This window comes from Balearica regulorum, chromosome 19, assembly GCF_011004875.1.
Source record: "Balearica regulorum gibbericeps isolate bBalReg1 chromosome 19, bBalReg1.pri, whole genome shotgun sequence".
NCBI classification, from domain to species: domain Eukaryota; kingdom Metazoa; phylum Chordata; class Aves; order Gruiformes; family Gruidae; genus Balearica; species Balearica regulorum.
In genome coordinates this window covers 7,991,233-8,009,547 of record NC_046202.1, presented here as the reverse complement: position 1 = coordinate 8,009,547, position 18,315 = coordinate 7,991,233, and the positions used below count along the sequence as shown (strand labels likewise).

Below are 18,315 nucleotides of genomic sequence, written 5' to 3'. Positions count from 1 at the left end.
CTTCCTTGGTATCTTCATAGACCAAAAAGAGGACAGAGAAAATCACCTGGTTCATCTAGGACTCGATCTGCAGCGTATGGACAGTGTCCCCCTCATCCCTTCAGCACAGAGATGAAGTCTGTGATCCTCCCTTTGATCTCCTGGAAAGGGAGCAGGACTTTGGGCAATAACAATACTGTCTTTTGCAGACTTCCTTAAAAGCTAAATGCCAAGTATTTCAAGAGCCTGAAATTGCGCCTTAATTTCTGTATAAACCTGGGAGCTCTGGCATCAGGTAGAACCGGAGGTAAGACTTTGTTGGCTTGAGAAGGCTCACTGGAGAGAGATGCCAAAAAGCCTTAGCACTTATTTCTGCCTGGGGAAGAGCCACCATTTCACCTTCTAAGTAACTGTCCACAGCAACCCGGTCATTAACCGGAGTGGCCCAACATGGGGAAAGGTGAACGACCTGGAAAAATCAAGGGACCCGGTGGCAGATCGGTCTCCTGCTTCTTCCTTTGGCTCCTGCTCCTCGTCCTGGCGCGCTCAAACACCAGTGTTTGTGTTGAGTGAGTCTCCAGCTTTGTGCCTGGGCTTCTCAGCCTTCTTGTCAAGGTACGCCAAGATTTAGTTATCTCACCATCATCTTCCTTCCAGTCAATAAAATAGTCTTAAAACCTTTGAAGTAGTGGGTTTCAATGCACTTCAGTTGACTTCTGAGAGGATAGCTTTTCAAAGAAAGCTCCTAGCGTGCCACATCACTTCTCTGCTTGTTTTCTTATTTTTTTTTTACAGTTATGTAAATACAAGGAGGCCAGACAGTAATAGAGGCAGATTAAAAAGTTACCATAAGGCAAATCAGGGTGTGAACTTGCAGAGCATCAGCTAATTTGCAGTAACTGCCCATGTGTGTGCTCCTACCCTGCAGATCCCTTCAGCAATACCACTTACCTCTCATTTCCTTCGGGCTCAGAGGATACACATGAGCAGTTACTCCAGTCTCAGGGATGTGTAGCAAGTTACAGCCTATCTCACCCCAAGGTGATTTATTCATCTGTCTGTATCCTCAGTAATCAAGCCACCATCTTATGGAAAGACTGCCTCTCATTTATTTACGTCTGGCCTTATAACTTCAAACTAAGTTGCTAGTATGTCTTAATTTTCTCCATCTGTGAAAACAGATGCTGTTTATTTTGGATGATTTGCCAAGGGAGTCCAATTGCTGGGGCTTGTTACAGGAGTCAAAGTTGCTGTTGCTCCATGACAGCGCTGGGCTCGCTGTCTCGCAGGCGCTCCCGATGAGCCCTACATCTGCCAGGCTCGGACCTCCCCACAAACGTGCCCGTGGAGCCTGGGGCTCCGCGACTTTTTTCCTCGATGTTTGCTACAAGGATTTTAACTTGCAGCTTTGGAGGAGCATGAGACTGACAGTGCTATCCACAATGAAAGAAGTGTGAGAGTCATCTAAATCTTTTGTTCTCAGTTTAGGACCACTTTGCTTCCTCTCTGTGTGAGACACCTCTGTGTCTCACCGCATGGCCCGTCCGCACAGACACTTTACCTCTTTCCAGAAACGTGCGTCTCTTGGCAATGTCATCTGTGGCCGCGCTCCTCAGGCAGTGGGTTGGAGGTACGTTTAGACTTCCCAGGACAGACGTCTTCTTGACAGCATCCTCTCTGAGCAGAGGCTCTTTCTAATCACTCAGTTTTGGGCAGGACATGGTGCTTTTCAAGAGCCTCACTAATATTTTTCTTCCCGCTGGATGACCAGTCTTTTCCAAAGCTGTTGGTTCCTTGCAGAGGGCCTGACCCCCCTCCCTGCTCAGGCCAGAAGCTCAGTGATACAGAAAAGATGTGAAGACTTGGTCAGTCACATAGGGTGTGTGGGAAGAGGCTTGTGGCTGATCGTTGTCCTGAAAGGTGCTTCTCTCCAAGCCCAGGATTCCCCAGGAGGGTCCGGCTGCGGTGTTGAGGTGCCAGACCAAGTGCAGCTGTTGGCAGCCAAAGTTCAGTGGTTGCACTGGGGACTTCTTGTTACCCCGTGTTTGTTTCAGGTAGTTTCTGCCAAACTCCTGGGAGTCTTGGGTGCAGAAATGTTGTCTAATGACCAATGTGTTATTGGCCAGGCAAGCCGGATGCAGGCTCAGGGATTTAGGATGAGTGTCACGGGGAATTTGAATGAAGAAAACCCCGATGAAGGAGAGTTCACCTAGCTAACAGCTATCTAAGGACTTCACGAGTGCCCTGTGCAAAACTCTATAGTCCAGCTCCCATCTGCTCTGCCACCTTCCCAAAGACTCCCAGGAAAGCAGAAGATATTTTTCAGAAATAGTCCAGTCTCAGCTTCTTGTTTTCAGGGTATCAGGTGGAGCCGACACAGGAAAACCAGACCCGCGTGTGCCGAGCAGCGTGGCACCAGGCAGGGCAGGTGGCTTCTGCCGGCACTCAGTTGTGAGGTTGCTGCATTTCATCGCTTTTCTCCATAAGGTGATGGCAATGTCAGGCCCGTTTCTCCATTGCCTCAAAAGTCAGGAACGACAGAGTTTGAGGCTAAAGATACATGGTTTAAAATCCCAGTTTCCCCAGGGCTTCACCTTCTTTGTCCCATTATCTTCAGCAGTACCTCTCTGCCTTCCACAGCTTTTGAGGTATTTGCACATCTGAAGGGTCAGAGCGAGGGCTTTCCAGCACAGCAGCTTAGAGAAGACAAAGGCAGATTTTCTTTTGCTCAATCTCAATGCTTGAACTGACCTGCCGTCCTGGGAGAGCCATCCACCCGCTGCTGGAGGTGAAGGGTTGCTGGCAGAAAAGTGATGAGCTCACGGGTGGCCACTGCCCCTTCGAAAAAAGAACATTATGATTAAAAAAAAAAAAAAAACCCACCAAAAATCAACTGTGAAGAGAGATACTGAAGGGGAGATGAGAGAGAAGCTCCATGTATTTTGGTTGCTTTCAGCGTTAGACATGGTTCCAGTCTTTTCTGTTTTCATGGTCGGTTTGTAGAAGACTGGCCAATGCTGAGGCAGTGAAACCCAAGGGAGGAAGAACATGGCTTTCCTTAAAACTGGGAGATGTGTTTCTTGGGTGACTCTTTTTGTCTCCTAAGCAAACTAAAAAAACTCAGTCCGTGTAACTCAAAAGCAAAAAAAAAAATAAATAAAGGCCATTAAAGAGAGAAACTCGGCAGCTGGGATCCAGGGCTCGGGTCTCATCAGCAGGATGCCAAAGCTCAGCTCTGCAGAGGTTTTTTGGGCAGGGTGGGAGGCAGGGAACGTGTCCTGCCCCAGCCAGCCCTCCGCTCTGCTCCCGGCACGGTGCAGCCTGGGCACGCCGGGAGCAGCATCAGGCCCTTTGCACGGCGCTTGGGGCTGCCTTCTGCAGGATCGGGCCCCACAGCCCATGTTTGGCTAGTAATAGCTTCCCAATTACATTTTAATGCAATTTAAAGAGCCAGCCAATTAAATAATTAACCGTAGGGAAGAGGTTTTTCTTCTTTCCAAATCTTGTTAATGCAAATATTTTGCATCAGGCCACCCATGTTTCGGGAGCAGGAGGCGATTCCCCATTTCTGGAGAAACACTGACCTCCAGCGGGACTGCGCCTCTACGGCAGCTGCTCCCGGCTCCCCCAGCCCTTTCTCTGGGGCCTATAAAATGCAAATATGGGGGGGAGAAAAAATAAATCCATACCTTGTGCCCGAAGCATGGGTCACCTCCCTTTCCCTGCAGGTAAGCTTGGTCCCTTACGAATCACGGAGGAATTGCGTTTCTGATTAAAAGAGGGGAAGTTTGCACCGGCAAAGCAAATTTCTCCGCAGGAAAGCAGCGCTGGCGTCGGGCATGGCTTCCTTCCAGCCCCCATCGCTGCTGCTCTGAGTCCAGCCCTCCCAGCCAGGTGCTGCAGGGCATCGACCCCTGTGCAAGGGCCCCCCCCCCCCTTCCCCTGGTTTTGGGGTGCATGGGGCAGCTCCCAGCCCGGCAGGACCGGATGGGCTGGAATTGGGCTGCACACGCTTTGCACCTCTCCTCTGAAGTCTTCGGAGAGGGCAGGAGGCCCCGCGGGTGCAAGAGTCTACTCTCGCTTCTCCCCCAGCACGGCTGCGTCCCAGGCAGCCTCTGCATTTCTTCTTCCCTGGCTGTTGATAAATGAGGAATTTTTTATTTTTTTTTTTGCCTTCCAGCCGTCTGGAATTCAGGGAAATAATTACAACGGGAATTATCAGGGAGGGACTGGAACAGCTGGGACCTGAGCTTTCACCCACCTGGAAATCCAGGCAGAGACGGACGTATCCTGCGTCCCTGCGGCAGAGAGGCTGGCGGTGCGAAACGCAGGGTCTGAACCTGGAGCTGAGCTTTTTTTATTATTTTTTTTGGCCAGGCAGAGGCCCAGACGTTGCTGGCAACAAGGGAGAAAGGTGAAACAAGTAGATTTCTGCTGCAGGACAGGGCTCCTGCGTGCTGACGCTCTGTGTTTCGGGATGAGTTTGCAAACGGAGCGAGGAGCTTGCCCTGCGGTGCTGGTCCTGCGCCTCTCGCTGTAGCTGCGTTTTGGCCCCGACGCGTCTCTCCGTTGCTTCACATCTGGGCCGGGGTTATACGAGGGGAACGAGAGGCTTTTGTTCTGCTCCTGGAGCATTCCAGCGAGCGCCTGTTGTGGTTTAGGGCGTGGGTTTTACTCTTGGAGGGGGGGCAACTGGAAAGAGGGTTCGTTTGTCAAAAATTGGCCGAGCGGGGATGCTGGGGGCTGTGCAGCCTTGCCCAGTGCCTGAGGGCAGGATTGGTCCCACCAGAGCCCCTCCTGGGAGATGTCCACACCCCGCTCCAACCCCCCAAGGCAGCCATCTGCCCGGTGCGTGCCTGTCCCGGTGCCCGTGGCCCACCTCCATCGCGCCTTTTCTGTGCAGACCAGACCCGGGGATCGGTTCGTGGACTCGGCTCCCCTTGTTCTTCTCCAGGTCCCCCCACTCTGCCCAGCCAGGGTGCTGCCACGTACCCCTGGGGCACCAAAACTATTTTACTGATGATTGGAAGCAGCCGTGCTGGTGCAAGCAGCTGCCCGCTCGCATTGCCTCCAGCGCTGGGACGTGGTGCTGGTCCTGCCTGGGTCCTGCCCACCCTGGGGCAGCACCGAGGTGGGCTGGACCTGGGTCACTTCTGCCTGGGCAGAGCAGGGATTGCTGGCGTGGTCCCTCCTGGCCCCAGAAATAAGGAGAAAATGGGGTTGCTGCCTGTGAGTTGGCTTTGGTGCTCCAGGTGGGGGTTTCTCAGCTTTTTGGTGTCCCCTTGGCAAAATCTGGGGGTTTGGGCCACCCCTGGGTGACAGTCTCGGCTCTGTTTTCCAGTGCGCTGTGCAGAGCTGCAGATCCAGCTGACGGAGGCCGTGTCCACGCTGGGGGGCCAGAAGGAGCTCATCGCCAAGCTGGAGCACGACCTCAGCACCATCCAAGCCCTGTCCACCATGCATCGCCCGGATGCAGAGGTAACCCCAACCCACGGCACTCGGCAGCGGGCAGAGACCACCCAAAACAGCCCCAGGGGTTGCTCATCACTGAAGGAGGGGCCGACAGCAGGCATGGGACTGGTTTATCACCTCCTCTTTTTTTTCTTTTTTTTCCCCCCCCCTCCTTTTTCTTTCCTTCTCACAACTCACCCAGCAGAGGGTTGCATCGTGCCCACGCAGTGGGATGGTGCTGGTGTGGGAGGAGGTGCTGGTGGTGGCATCCAGGGACCATCCAGCCCTTCTCCTTCCCAGGGAAATGATGGGATTTGAGGGTCGAACACCAGCTTCTCCGTGTTGTCTGGGGCTTGATCCGTGCAGAGTGCCTGTTCGGCAGCGATGCTTCCGCTGAGGCTGTGGGTGCCAGGGCTGTAGCAGGAGCCAGGAGGGGTCTGCTTTGACCAGGCACCTTCAGGCAGGTGGGAAATGCTTAATCCCTTCTGCTTTCACTGCCCAGGGTGCGGCCGTCCCCAGCCTGGAGAAGATACCTGAGCCCATCAAGGAGGCCACGGCACTGTTTTACGGTGAGAGGCAGGGGCTGCACGCTGAGGTGCCGTTGGGGTCCATCCTGGTGGCATGGGCAAGGTGGTGACTTCTCCAGGGACAGCGACATGAGGATGCTCCTAAGCAGACATAGGCATTGCCTGCTCAGCGTGTCCTTCACGGGCGCCAGCGATGGCTTTTCCACGCGTGGCACAGTTTGCCGGTCCTCTGGCTGCTCCCGAGACAGTGCAGCGGGCATGTGCTGGGCCCGGCTCCGTGCTGAGCTGGTGAACCCGGGCTGAACCAAACACCCTGCGCTCCAACTCCTGCTCTTCCCACACCAAACCCTCTCCAGAGCCAACGAGCTAAATATTTCCTTTACGTTTGCTCCTGCGCCGAGGTCTGCAGGAGAAAATGAATCAAACAAATAACAACGCCTCTGGAAGAAAACCCACTTCCTTTCCTTTTTTTTTTTTTTTTGTTGTTTTTTGGTTTTAAAGGTTTTGAAAACATGTGATAAACAATATCACAGCAACAGTCCCACCAAGCCAAACAACCTGCAGCCACCCATCCTGCGCTATGAATAGCTCCTCTGTGCAGCCGGTTGAGTCACGGCCTCGGGGACGTGTTTCTCCTTGGCTGTGGATGCCTCCCACTGCCGGGAGCACAGAGCTGGGGGGGTGGCTGCAGCCCCCCAGGCACCTGCAGAACCTCATCATGGGGGGCAGCTACATGGGGCACCCACAAAATGGGGTTCCCGGGCACAGTGGGCTGGTGGTGGCCGCGGGAGAGCGGCCGCTGCTTTGCTGGGGTGGCTGAAAGAGGAGAAGTGCAAACTGGGGGTGGCTGCTGTGCAAGGAGGGGAGAGAAGAGTACGTGGATGGAGGGGCTGGTTGTGGCACTGGGTCTTGTCTTAGGGCTACGGCTGCCGCAGAAGCTGCGGGACAGAGTCGTGGCAGGGCCTGGGAGGACTGGGGTCATGGGAAGGCACCGAATAATGCACCTGGTCGTCCCTGGGGAGTCAACCTGTCCATTCCCAGGATAAGTCCCAAAAAATGAAAAAAGGACATAGAAAGCAGGCCATGCTGTAATAGCTGTGCACAGGAGTTTATCTGCCTGGGCGCCCCTGAGGTCCCGCAGCGTCGGGGGGGGACCTCGAGCAAGCCCCACTTGCTCTGGGGGGTGGGGGGACATCTGCCGGGTCATCTCTCATGCCAAGCCTTGTCCGCAGGTCACACGCCATCATCCCCTGGCACCTCATTCCCTGAGGGACAAGTAGACTCGCTCCTCTCCATCATCTCCAGCCAGAGGGAACGCTTCCGGGCCAGGAACCAGGAGCTGGAGGGGGTAGGTCGGGTGGGGAGGGCGGCCGTGCAGGGGCTGCAACCTGCAGCTGCCTGCTGTAGTGACCTGCAGGGACTTTATTATCAGCGCAACGCAGGCAGCGCCACGCCAAGCGAGAGAAAAATCTATTCTGCTGTTAGCAGGACCAAAGGGTCCCCCAGCCCGTCGGCGTTGCTCTAATCGAAGGACAGGTCCAAATCCCTGGCACCGCGCTTGGCCGGCTGGTGCGGCATTTGGCTCGGGGTAAATAAAAAGCGCGTAGGGGATGTGGTTAGGGGTAAAACCCCATTAGGTCTACAAATTGAAGTATAGCTCAAAATAACCTCTTCAAAGCCAGCAGGTTGACTTTGCACGTCCCGTGGGGGCCAGGGCTCAGCCCAAAGCCACCCACAGCCACCTTGGCTGCCCCGGCCCCTCTTTGGCCACGGAGGGGTCAGGTTTGTTAATGGTTCAGGACCGGGGGCCCTATTCAGCGGCAGCTGGGGCAATTTCAATTTGGGAGCAATTTTTATTCAAAGCCAGGGGATTTTAATTACTGAGAAGGGACCGAACCCTGGCTGGATGCACCAAATCAGCCCCCAATTCTGTCTCCCACCCAGTTAGATCCTGTCCTCCCCATGGCCTCGCTGCTAACGGCCCCTCGCTCCCCCCATGCAGGAGAACCGCATGATGCAGCACACGGTGCACGCCCTGCAGAGCGAGCTGGACAACCTGAGAGCCGACAACATCAAGCTCTATGAGAAGATCAAGTTCCTGCAGAGCTACCCTGGCCGGGTGAGCGGCTGGCTGGCTGTCCTGCGGCGGGGCTCACGCAGACGGCAGACCCCAAACATAGACCATTGCCTTCTGTGTACAGGAGCATTGGGGAAATGGCACGTTACTCACACACACCTTGCATGCAAGTTGGAAAAGGGGAGATAATGGGGGTGAAAAAGGGTGCAGTGCTCTGTCTAGAGGAGCAGGCACCCAGCCTCTCTGCCAGGAAGGTTGTCTTTAACCATGCTGAAGGGTGTCTGACATCTTTGATGCCAGAAACTCAAATTTCCTCCCCAAAAGAGCTGCTTTGATGCTCACTGCTGGCAGTGTGATGCTCCAGCAGGCAAGTTGTCGATGCTCCTGCCTGACCAGGCAGCAAGCGGTTAAATCAGGACCTCCTGCAATAAATCTCTGCAGTTAGAGGCTGAAAAATAATTCATCCCATCATACCTGTGCTCATTCCCCACCGCCCTGAATTTCTGGTGGCCAGCAGAGAGAGCTGCTCGGCTTCCCACTCTCCTGGGCCATCCCCAAAAGAGCATAAATCAGCCCGAAACTGTCCCAGTAATCCCAGTAACACCAAGAGAAGCTTTGGGGGGGGGGGCGGGGGCGGGGACAGACTTTGCTGAAACATGCTCTGCTCATGCCGTGCCCCTCGGGGATTTCATCCCTGGAAATCCCTGGGTTTCTGCAAGCGGGTCAGGCTGCCACCTGGGGAGCTTTGAATTGCCACCACTTCCTCCGTTGGAGCTGGGCTACCGCGACCTCGGGCTTTCCTCGTGACTGCAAAAGTGACAATAACCGGGGAAGGGCCGTTGGTTGGAACGCTGGCTCCTCGCCCTGCCTGCCGCCTGCCCTGCCATCCTCCCCCGAAGCTGCTGCCTTTCCGCGCCGGCTGGGCCGAGTCCGTTTTATCGCTGGATATTTTAATAGCATTTGGGGACGGGAAACTCCTACAGCTGCGAAGAACCTTATTTGGTTCTTTTATTTATGTCTTGGTGATGACGCTGGGTCGGCCCCTCTGACATTTTTGCCTGTTTTTCCCGTGGGAGATCATATCCATGTTTATCTGCTGCCACAAGGCAACCCCTGAATGCCATTCACATGATCTAAAGAGCAAAGCCTTCGATGCAGCAGCACGGGGGATTGCATAATTCACCACCTAATCAGGCATGTGACACGTTAAAAATAATCATCAAAGATCATTCAATAAGGCCAGGCTATAGTGAATTCGTCGCCCCTAAATTGGGAACTGGTCTCATCGCTGGCTTCTGGCTGCGCGGTGACCCGTGGATCGTATTGCGGCGTGTAAGGGCATATTTGCTAAAGGTCTGTGTGCCACGGGGCTTACCCGCGGCGAAACGGAGCCGCCGGCCAGCGTGCGGGGGTGGCCGGGCAGGACAGCCAGCAGCACGTAGCAAGGGGTCCAGAAGGACCTCGGTAAATGTCAGCATCGGCGTGCTGGTGGGGCAGAGCTGGAGGGGGCACGGCGCTGGGGAGAGGGAGGGATCAGCACCGGAGCCCCTGAGCAGGGACGTGCAGCCCACGTAGCTGGGAGCCAGGGCTCGCACCGGACTGCGACCTGGTGACAGCACGTGCCGTTTCCAGGCTGGTTTTGGGTAGGAAGGATGTGGGATCTGCAGTTCTCGTGAGCTGCAGAGGTAGTGTTGCAGAAAGGAGGAGCAGGGACGTGCCGGCTGCCTGAGCATCCTCGGGACTCGCTGCTGCCGTTCATCCAGTGCCGCCCCTGGGGCTGCACAAGGGGAACCTCTGCCCAGGGAGAAGTTTAAAACCCAGCCCGTCTGAACTGACCTAAATCTTTCACTTCTTTCAAGGAGTTTCCTTCACTTCCCTTGCCCTTTGCCCAGCTAACAACAGCTGTACATTTAAACAATGATTTCCTCCTCCCAAACCGCTGTCTCCCTCCTACCTGGCCCAGCAGCAAAGGAGTTCGGGGGGGGATTCGCACTAGCCCAGGTGAGCTCTCTGGGGTGACACAGAAGACTGTTATTTCATGGACAGGGCAGAACATGGGGGGACCCAGGTGGAGTCCCGTGGATGAAAGGATTTTGTTAAATAGCTCCCGTTGGGCTTCTCCTCTTCGAAGGGCACAGACCCCGTCAGCCCCACGGGTCAGCTCGGGGCCGTGCTGCTCCACCCTTGGGGGGGTCATTTCTTCCAAGTGAGCAGCTCAGAGGAGGCCGGGGGGGCCCTGGCCCTGTGCTGGGTGTCCGTACACCGCTTGGACCGGGGCGGGGGATAGGTACGGGCAGCTCCACCAGCACCCGCCGGCTCTCACCCTGCCTTTGCTCCTGCAGGGCGGCAGCAGGGACGACACCGAGCAGCGCTACTCCTCCCAGTACGAAGAGCGCCTGGACCCTTTCTCCTCCTTCAGCAGGAAGGTACGAAAAGCCCCCGGCGCCCTCCCTCCCTCCGCCGCGGGATGGTTGCCTCCCGCAGCCGGGGCAGGACTCAGCCGGCCGCGTTTCGGCGTCGCAGAGCACGGCTTTGCCCGGCGTGGGGAGGGAAGAGGCTTTGGAGCGTGCCGCAGTCGATGAGCAGGTTGCTTTGCTCGGTTCTGGTTTTGCTTGCGGCAAGGTGGTCTGGGTGCATCGAAGGGAAGGAGCAGCCAAAAAATGAAACCTCTCGGGGAAATTATTTTGTCGCCCCGGATGGAATCCAGGGACAGCACTCTGAAAGCGTAAAACATGCTCCAATGCCATTCACGTTAAAAAATAAAACATAAGAAAAGCCATTGTACATACACGATGTGCCCTATGGCTGTGTGTAGTGGGGGTGGGAGCATCCCGGGGCACAGGGCTCCTTCCCTGATTTGCAAACCCTAAATCAGCCCTTTGAGCCTCAAAATCAGCTACTTGTATCATTTACTTGCAGGAACGCCAGCGGAAGTACCTGAGCCTCAGTCCCTGGGATAAAGCCACGCTGAGCATGGTGAGTGGGCTGCACCCGCCGTGCCGCAGCTGGTGGCGAGAGGTTTTTAGCCCAGTGCTTGCACCAGGAACGCTGCTGCTGAGCTTGGCTCCGGCGGGGGGGCAGACGCCATCCCTGCTCCCCTGGGTAGGGGTGCAGACCACACCAGGGCCACTCTGGGGCTCGGTTTAGGAGAACAACTGGCTTTCCTCCCTTGCCCTTTCCTTCCCCTTTCTCCCACTCCATCCCACAGCATCCTGGGGGAGCTGCTGGTACCTGCAGCAGCAGAGGGTCCTTGCCAGAGCCATGGTGGGCAGGAGGGAGATGACCCCTACCATCTTTTAGGGACGAATGCTACTTTCCGAGCTAAAAATGTGGTTACTGAGAAGATCCGACTTATATTTGAATTTGTGACATTAGCAACAGGCTCAGGATCAGGTTTTGGCTGAGTTAACCCCTGGCTATCCGGTGCAACAGAGGTTAATGTGGGAGCGCTGGTCTGCAACAGCCACAGAATACAGAAATATCTTGTAATAGAGGCAAAGTTGTCATTTGCATAAAAACCAAGCAAATGCCAACATGAATATGGATTGGGTGGCATGCCAGCACCACGGAGAATTAATGAAAGGCATTTACAAAAAAAACTGACTTAGGGGAGTTATTCCTTGGGAATATTTAAGAACATAATCTTGTTTGTTACAGCAGCCTCCACCATGGCTGTGAATAGCAAAGAAGATTTCAGTCCGGAATTGGTTTGGTGGGAGATCTGTGGGTTTTAATGCCAGCTTTGGAAAGCCCACGTGGTGCTTTGGGGAATGTGCTTATGTCCATAATGAATCCCTAGCTTTTACAGCAGGAATAAAAAGTTGCTATGTAGAAAGGCAGGATCCGTCCTTCATAAGCTGTTTTTCTAGGCTGTGGTGACTCCTGACTTTGGCTCTTTTGAGGGGATGGACAGGAAGGTTTTTCTGTTGGGACCCCGGTGTCGTTGGCCAGAAGGGATCAGACATCGTCAGGGTCTGGCTGCTGTTCAGTGGCCTCTGCAAAATGTGGGGATTGAGTGTGACACAGCCCCGGCCCGCAGGGTTTCGGGGACTCAGCGAGCTCGGACACCGCTGTGGGCTGGCATGGGACTGGCAAAGGTGGAGGGTAGGTATGTCAGAGACTTTGCAGAGCCGGAGAAATGGGTAAACCTGCAGACCAGGTTACTAGTGAGGTTTCAAAGATGCCCAAGGAATTTCTGTGTTCTTGGTTGCTCTCCAAAATCCCTCAGGGCAGTGTCCACCTGGCAGTCCCTACTTTGGGGGTGCTTTGCTCTAGCCCGAGCAGTGCTACGTGCCTTCCCAAGGGCCACTGATGCTCCTCCAGCTCGTGGCCTCTCCTGCAGTGATACCCAGCTGTGTTGGGGACCGGCAGCAGGAGGAGGCAGCACGTGCCCAAGAGCAAGGCGGGGTGAAGACCTTCCCTTAAATACTGGTATCTGTGGCAAGTAGAAGGGGCGGCAGGCCAAGCTGTGGGACCCCAGGGACCTGCCCAGACCACCGGGTCCAGCCACGAGCCTCCCCCGTGCAGCGGAAGGGCTGTTACTGGGGAGAGCAGGCGGGGGTCCGGCACGCCGCTCCCCTAAGAGCAATAGCCCAGCGGTGGCTGGCATCCTTGAGAACCTACGTTTTCCAAGGTGCTCAGCCATCACTGCAGCCTGGCAGAGGGTGTACACGGCTCTCAGCGTGAATGTAGCCTCACTACTGGCAAAGCCGGGGGCTCCGCACCGTACCAAGCCTTTAATCCCACGTTACCAGCTCTTTGCTGCCGGTGCGGGCATGCCAGGAGCCGGAGGAGCATGCAAATCCCAGGGCACAGAGCGGTCATCCCTGCACCGTGCCGGGGCGCTTGGAGCGGGGGGGAAGGCTGCGCCGATGCTGCGGATCTGGCTGCGAAATCATCCTCTGAGTCGTTCCTGGGGTCCCGCAGTGCAGCTGGGGTGCAGGCAGGGCTGTGCAGCGGGGCCAGCCCTCGGGAACGCAGCCCAGCGTTTGCCCAGCCGCCCTGCCATGGAGGCGGCGAGGGGACGCTGCAAATCACAAGTTCTTTGAGCTCATGAATTAAAAATGTGCAAGACTTAATTACTGCCGGGATTTCTCTCTGGAGCGGCGCTGAGCCACAGGCAGACATTGAGTCAGGGCTGGCATGGTAAAGCTGGGGTAAAGGTGGCTCAAAACGAACCCCCCCCAAGAGAGGTTTCAGTGGGGGGAACCCCCATGGTTTGCAGCCCTGAATTCACCTTGGTTTGAGCAATTTGGGGCTGAGAACATTCGCGCTTGCGGTAGTCACCTTGAAGGAGAGCAGCTGCTCAGAAACAGGCAGAGATGGGTGGCAAAGCATCCCACATTGCCTGCGTGTTTACGTAGGGTCTAGCGCAAACAGAGCCCCGATCTCGGCCAGGGTGTCTCTGAGCCTGTGCACGGGGAGGGCTGATTTCCACTGACCCACGTTAAAATGGGATTTTCTGTTCTGCTCTTGCTGCAGGGGCGGCTCATCCTGTCCAACAAGACAGCTCGTACCGTTGCCTTCTTCTACACCCTGTTCCTGCACTGCCTCGTCTTCCTGGTGAGTCTGGGGGCCACAGAGGGGGTGGGATCCCCGATCAAACGTCAGCAAGCATCCCAACCAGGGACAGTTTTCGCATTTTTAAGATATTGTGCCAAGCGAGTGCGTTGCAGCTGGTGTATCGCTGGCTCCGGAGGCACGGTGCAGCTGGGAGCGTGGGCGGCACAGTTCGGCAGAGACACGTACATGCCAATAAATATCCCCCTCGGCTTTATGGGGAGGGAATGGCCACCCTCGGGTGGGCACGGGCTGGCCCGAGGGCAGGAGCTGGAAGCCATCTGTGTCTTCATGTCGTGCCTGGAAACAGCCGTGGGGCCCCGGTGCCACCGTGCTGGGAGCTGACACAGGCTTTAGCGTATTTGCATGCAGGGCTGGTTCCCCATCCCTCCACGCAGGCAAGCAAGCCCGCCGCTCGTCAGGCAGCAAAATTTTGATTAATTATTGTGAAACTAATAGCATAAGAAATTTTAGGAATAAAATACATCCCCATGACCCCGCATTGCCCGTTTCTAGACCACGTGCAATTCCAGCTGCCTATTTCTGGGTACATCCCTTAACCTCCTGCACGGTGGAGCTCAGCTGCCTCTCCCGGCGATGAGCTCTGGCTCTGCATTACGCCGTGCGAACTCTGGTTCTCCCCGCATTTCCTACTTGCTCTCTGGCTCTGTTTTCCTCTAGTTTTCAAATTTCTCAAGCCGTACATTAGGGTTGGAAGTAGAGAAGTAGAGCTTTGGTTAGGAATAGAGGCTTGAGCCAGCCCAAATTCCCTGGGAGCTGGTGGTGGTACAAACTCCTCCTATATCCTTGCACAGTTTCTGCGGGTTTATTTATCATTTCAGGGGAAAAAAAAAACACACACAAACCCAAAATAATACATAATTAAACAGTGAAACAAGATGAAAGACAAATCAGAACAATATTTCTATCCTGATCTTCTCAAAGTAAAACCGACTTTGTATTATTTTGGTGAGGAAAGGAGCAAAGAAAATAAAAAGTTAAGCATCATTAAACTTTAAAGCTCTAACCTAAAAAAAAAAGAAAAAAAAGTAAAATTCATAAATATTACATGGCTGGAATAATACTACTTCATCTAGACACAAAAGGGCCTGAAATCCAGCACCCAGCGCTGCCTGGGCTGGGCACACAGCGTGTGTCCGACCGGGAACTGGGTGATCCCCGGGCTCCTCCGTCCCCGTGGTGGGAGCAATGTCTTTGCCACTAATCCTGGGAGACAACGCAGCCTTCGCCCCTTCCCGAACGCTGCCTTCTGCCTGTTGTGGTTTCAGTTAACCCTAATTTGGAGGCCCGCTGAAGGGTGTTTGTGGAATTAGGGTATTTCCCTGGGGATAAGATAGCGACAGCTTACAACTCCCCAAGGCTTTGATGCATCAGCCTGGGACGGGAGGGCTTCTCCCTCTTTCCAAAACCCCCCACTGCCTCCCCGGCTCCTCAGACCGCAGCTCTGAAATGCAAACCTGGTGGCACAAAGGGAAAAAGGAGCCAAACCGAGCAGCGACCTTCCTTAAGCCTGTTCCAAAACCACCTCTCCATCCATGTGCAGCCTCGAGCATGCCCGCCCTACCCCAAATCACCGCAGCTGCGGCAGCACTGCCCCCTGCAAAAATAACCCGCTGGAAAAGGTCATCCTGGCCGTCCCGAAGGCATCCCTTGAAACGCACACTGGGGTTCTCCACGCTGGGAATGCAAGACTGCAAAACCAGTTTTACCCAGAGCATTGCTTTAGGGCTCTGCTGGATGCACAAAAGCCACGGGCGGGCGAAACGCCGCAGCAGAGAGTATGCTGGTGGCCAGGGACGGGGTGGCCAGGGACAGGGTAGCCCAGCGGTGACACGGGCTGCTGTGAGGGTGGGCAGAGATGGGCAGGGGAAAGCAGAGCTGATCCCATTTCCTGTTTTGCAGGTGCTCTACAAAACGGCCTGGAGCGAGAGCGTGGGACGGGACTGCGCTGCCTACTGCGCTAAGAAGTGGGTGTGAGCAGAGGCTGGGTCAGCCCGGCCCCGGGGCTCTGGACCATCGTCCACCCGGGTTTGGTGGACACAACATGGTGGTTTCCAGCAGATTTTTTTGGGGGGGTGTCACTTTTGGCACACCTCTGTCTTGCAAACGAGGGCGGGTAATTGGCTTTTAAACCCTTAATCCAATACGGATGGGGAGGAGAAAAGGTGGCCGGCGCAGGGCAGCTGCCTGCCTTCAGTCGGTGTTGTCCACATCCCTTCCCCGGAGCGGTTCTTGCCCGGTGAGGAAGCCTGCTAAAGCCAAACGTGAGTCTGGGGAGCAGGATCAGGCCCGGGCCCTGAGCAGCTCCCAGGCGCTGCTGCCCGTGGCCGGGAGACAGCGTGGTGCTAATTATGGCGGCTAGCGCTCAGAAACGAAGCAGCTCCCGCTCGGCCGCCAAAGTGCTTCGGACCTTGCTGTGAGTTGACGTGGCTGTGTCCTTTCCCCAGGTACGCCGACCACGTCCACAAGTTCCACGAGAACGGGAACGTGGGCGACATGTGGTAGTGATGGATGGACGCGACCCCACTGGCGCCGGCTCCCCTTTCATCCCGCGGCAGGATCTGTCCCTTCGCTCCCTGCCTGCCGCTTCGCTATCGCTTTGCTTTCTGCTTCGTAGGACGGAGGCAATGATCCCTCCCTGCTCCCACCCTTGGAAATCAAAAGCCTCAGCTAACGGAGAGTCGTTCTGCAGGACACGGCATTTCCAGCCCTCCCTCCCTGGAGGAGGCCCGGGTCCTCCTGATGTCCCAGAGAGCTCAGTCTTTACCAAAATCCGTGAAAAATGCGAGATAAGAGGTACTCCTCTCAGGCACAATATCTCTTTCCATCCTGTTTCAAGTCCAACAAAACACTGGGTGGACTACTTTAGCCAGCAAATGAGGCAAGGGGAAAAACAACCTCCCAAACTTGCATGTTCAAGTGTTGTGATATTTGAGAACTCCTATTTTGCTCAGGTTTATTGAATTATCAGAACGCGAGCAGTCCTGCTGGGCTCTGACAGAGCAAGCGAGACAGCGGCAGATAAAAATCAGCCGTCCCCAAAGACGGGGTTGCTCAGCGCGTCGCCTTCTCGCCTCCTCTCAAGTCAAACGAAGCTGTTGCTCAGCTCTGCGCTCCATCTGAAGAGCTTCTCGGGACCTTCCGCAGCACCTCGTGTCGCCCCGCTGAGCACCAGCAGATGCTCTTCTCAAACCGGAGCCCTCGGCTTGAAAACAGCCCAGCTACTCAGGCCTTCACGGGCACGAAGGGAGGTGTCGCTGGTCAGGACCGATCGCATCTCTGAGACGTTTCTGCTGAGCATTGGTTGCCTTGGTGGGTGCAACGGCTTCGCCTTCTGCGGGGCTTCACTTGCCTTGTAGTTGATCTGCTCCACACCCGATCCTTTTAGGATCGAGCAGTTGCTTGTGGTGGGTTTGCTGGATGATGACCTGCTATTTTGGGTTGATTTGGGGAGAAAGAGGTGATAGGAGAGGCTCTGATTAAGGGAACAGGCACCCCCTGTTCCTGCCTTGGCTCGCCCTGACCGCGTGGTGCAGGAAGATATTAGCTTGTTAGCTAATGGTGAGCCTCAATTAAAATTCTCCTCCGAAGATAGGAGGATAGTGTTGCTCCCAATTAATATTTCATTGTGGATTCAGATCTATTCACATTCACGCTGCTGGGAAGCCAGGGCCTCTAACGGAGCGTGCAGGCGGTGATAGGCTTCACATCTGCCACGGGCAGCCCAGGTTTATTTATAGGAGCTGTGGCCCACGGCAAAATGTAAAATCCTCATAAATTGAAGGGAGGGATGAACCCTGAGGGACCAACCTGCACCTGTCCAGCTCGGCACGGGGTAAACCGAGCCCGTCCGGAAGGGAGGCACCCGCAGGGCGAGATGCCAGCGAGGGGCTCGGGGGTGATGCTGCCATATGCCGGGGACCTCTTCATAAACTAATTGACTTCAGATGTGGAGGAGATGAGTTTTTGCTGTCTGAAATCAGTAGCTCGGAAACGTGATCTGGGAAAGGGTGGGATGCTTGTTGAGGCTTTGTTAGGAAGGTTAAATTTGCTTTTTTTTAGAAGCTGTATGCGGTGTCTTGGAATTGCAAAACTTCTGCAGCTATTCACGCTTGTACCCTTCATAAATGACTTAAAATAGATGTTGAGTTCTGCGGGACAAGTGATAAAATAAACTTAGACATGCATTGACTGGGTTGCTTTTGTGCTTTGCTTCCTTTTTTTTCTTTTTTTTTTTTGACTTTTGATATTAAACAACTGAGAAAAGTCCTGCTCAAGTCCAAGGGCAGAGTGTGCAGCTAATTTTAGAAACCCATTACAGCAGCTAAAGGCAGCGATGTCTCGCAGCGCCGGGAAGGGCAGGACCTCTGTCCCCGCTCGCTGGAGCCATCGTCCCGGCTGCGTGAACGCCGATGCCCGTGGGCCGGGTGAAAGGCTCCCCGGGCAGGAGCGACCACAGGGGCAGAGGGACTGCAGCCCAGGCAGACTCCAAACCCAGAGATACTCTGTATATCCCCACGCGGCTGTTAGTGAAGGCACTCAGGTGAATGGTGTACATTTGCCTGGCTAATTTTGGGGGGGGGGGGGGGGTAGTCATGATCCTCCCCCTTCCTCATCCTCCTTTTTTTCTTGCTTTTCCCACCCCAGAGACGCCGGCAGCCCAGGCTGCTCTGCAGGCTCTGACCTGGGGTTTCGGGCACA

The 18,315-nt window shown here is 55.1% G+C and overlaps 1 protein-coding gene across 1 annotated transcript in view; it reads left to right on the top strand.

Annotated features, from left to right (window-relative positions):
- The window catches only part of CUX1 (cut like homeobox 1), a 278,791-nt gene extending 260,986 nt beyond the window's left edge, over nt 1-17,805 (top strand). The window contains exons 15-23 of the mRNA XM_075771601.1: nt 5,321-5,457; nt 5,933-5,999; nt 7,190-7,305; nt 7,960-8,076; nt 10,377-10,460; nt 10,954-11,010; nt 13,516-13,596; nt 15,517-15,581; nt 16,062-17,805. Of these exons, the coding sequence (XP_075627716.1) occupies nt 5,321-5,457; nt 5,933-5,999; nt 7,190-7,305; nt 7,960-8,076; nt 10,377-10,460; nt 10,954-11,010; nt 13,516-13,596; nt 15,517-15,581; nt 16,062-16,119 (782 nt within the window). The 3' untranslated portion in view covers nt 16,120-17,805. The remainder of the gene's footprint in view (nt 1-5,320; nt 5,458-5,932; nt 6,000-7,189; nt 7,306-7,959; nt 8,077-10,376; nt 10,461-10,953; nt 11,011-13,515; nt 13,597-15,516; nt 15,582-16,061) is intronic.
- Nucleotides 17,806-18,315: the final 510 nt, after the last annotated feature.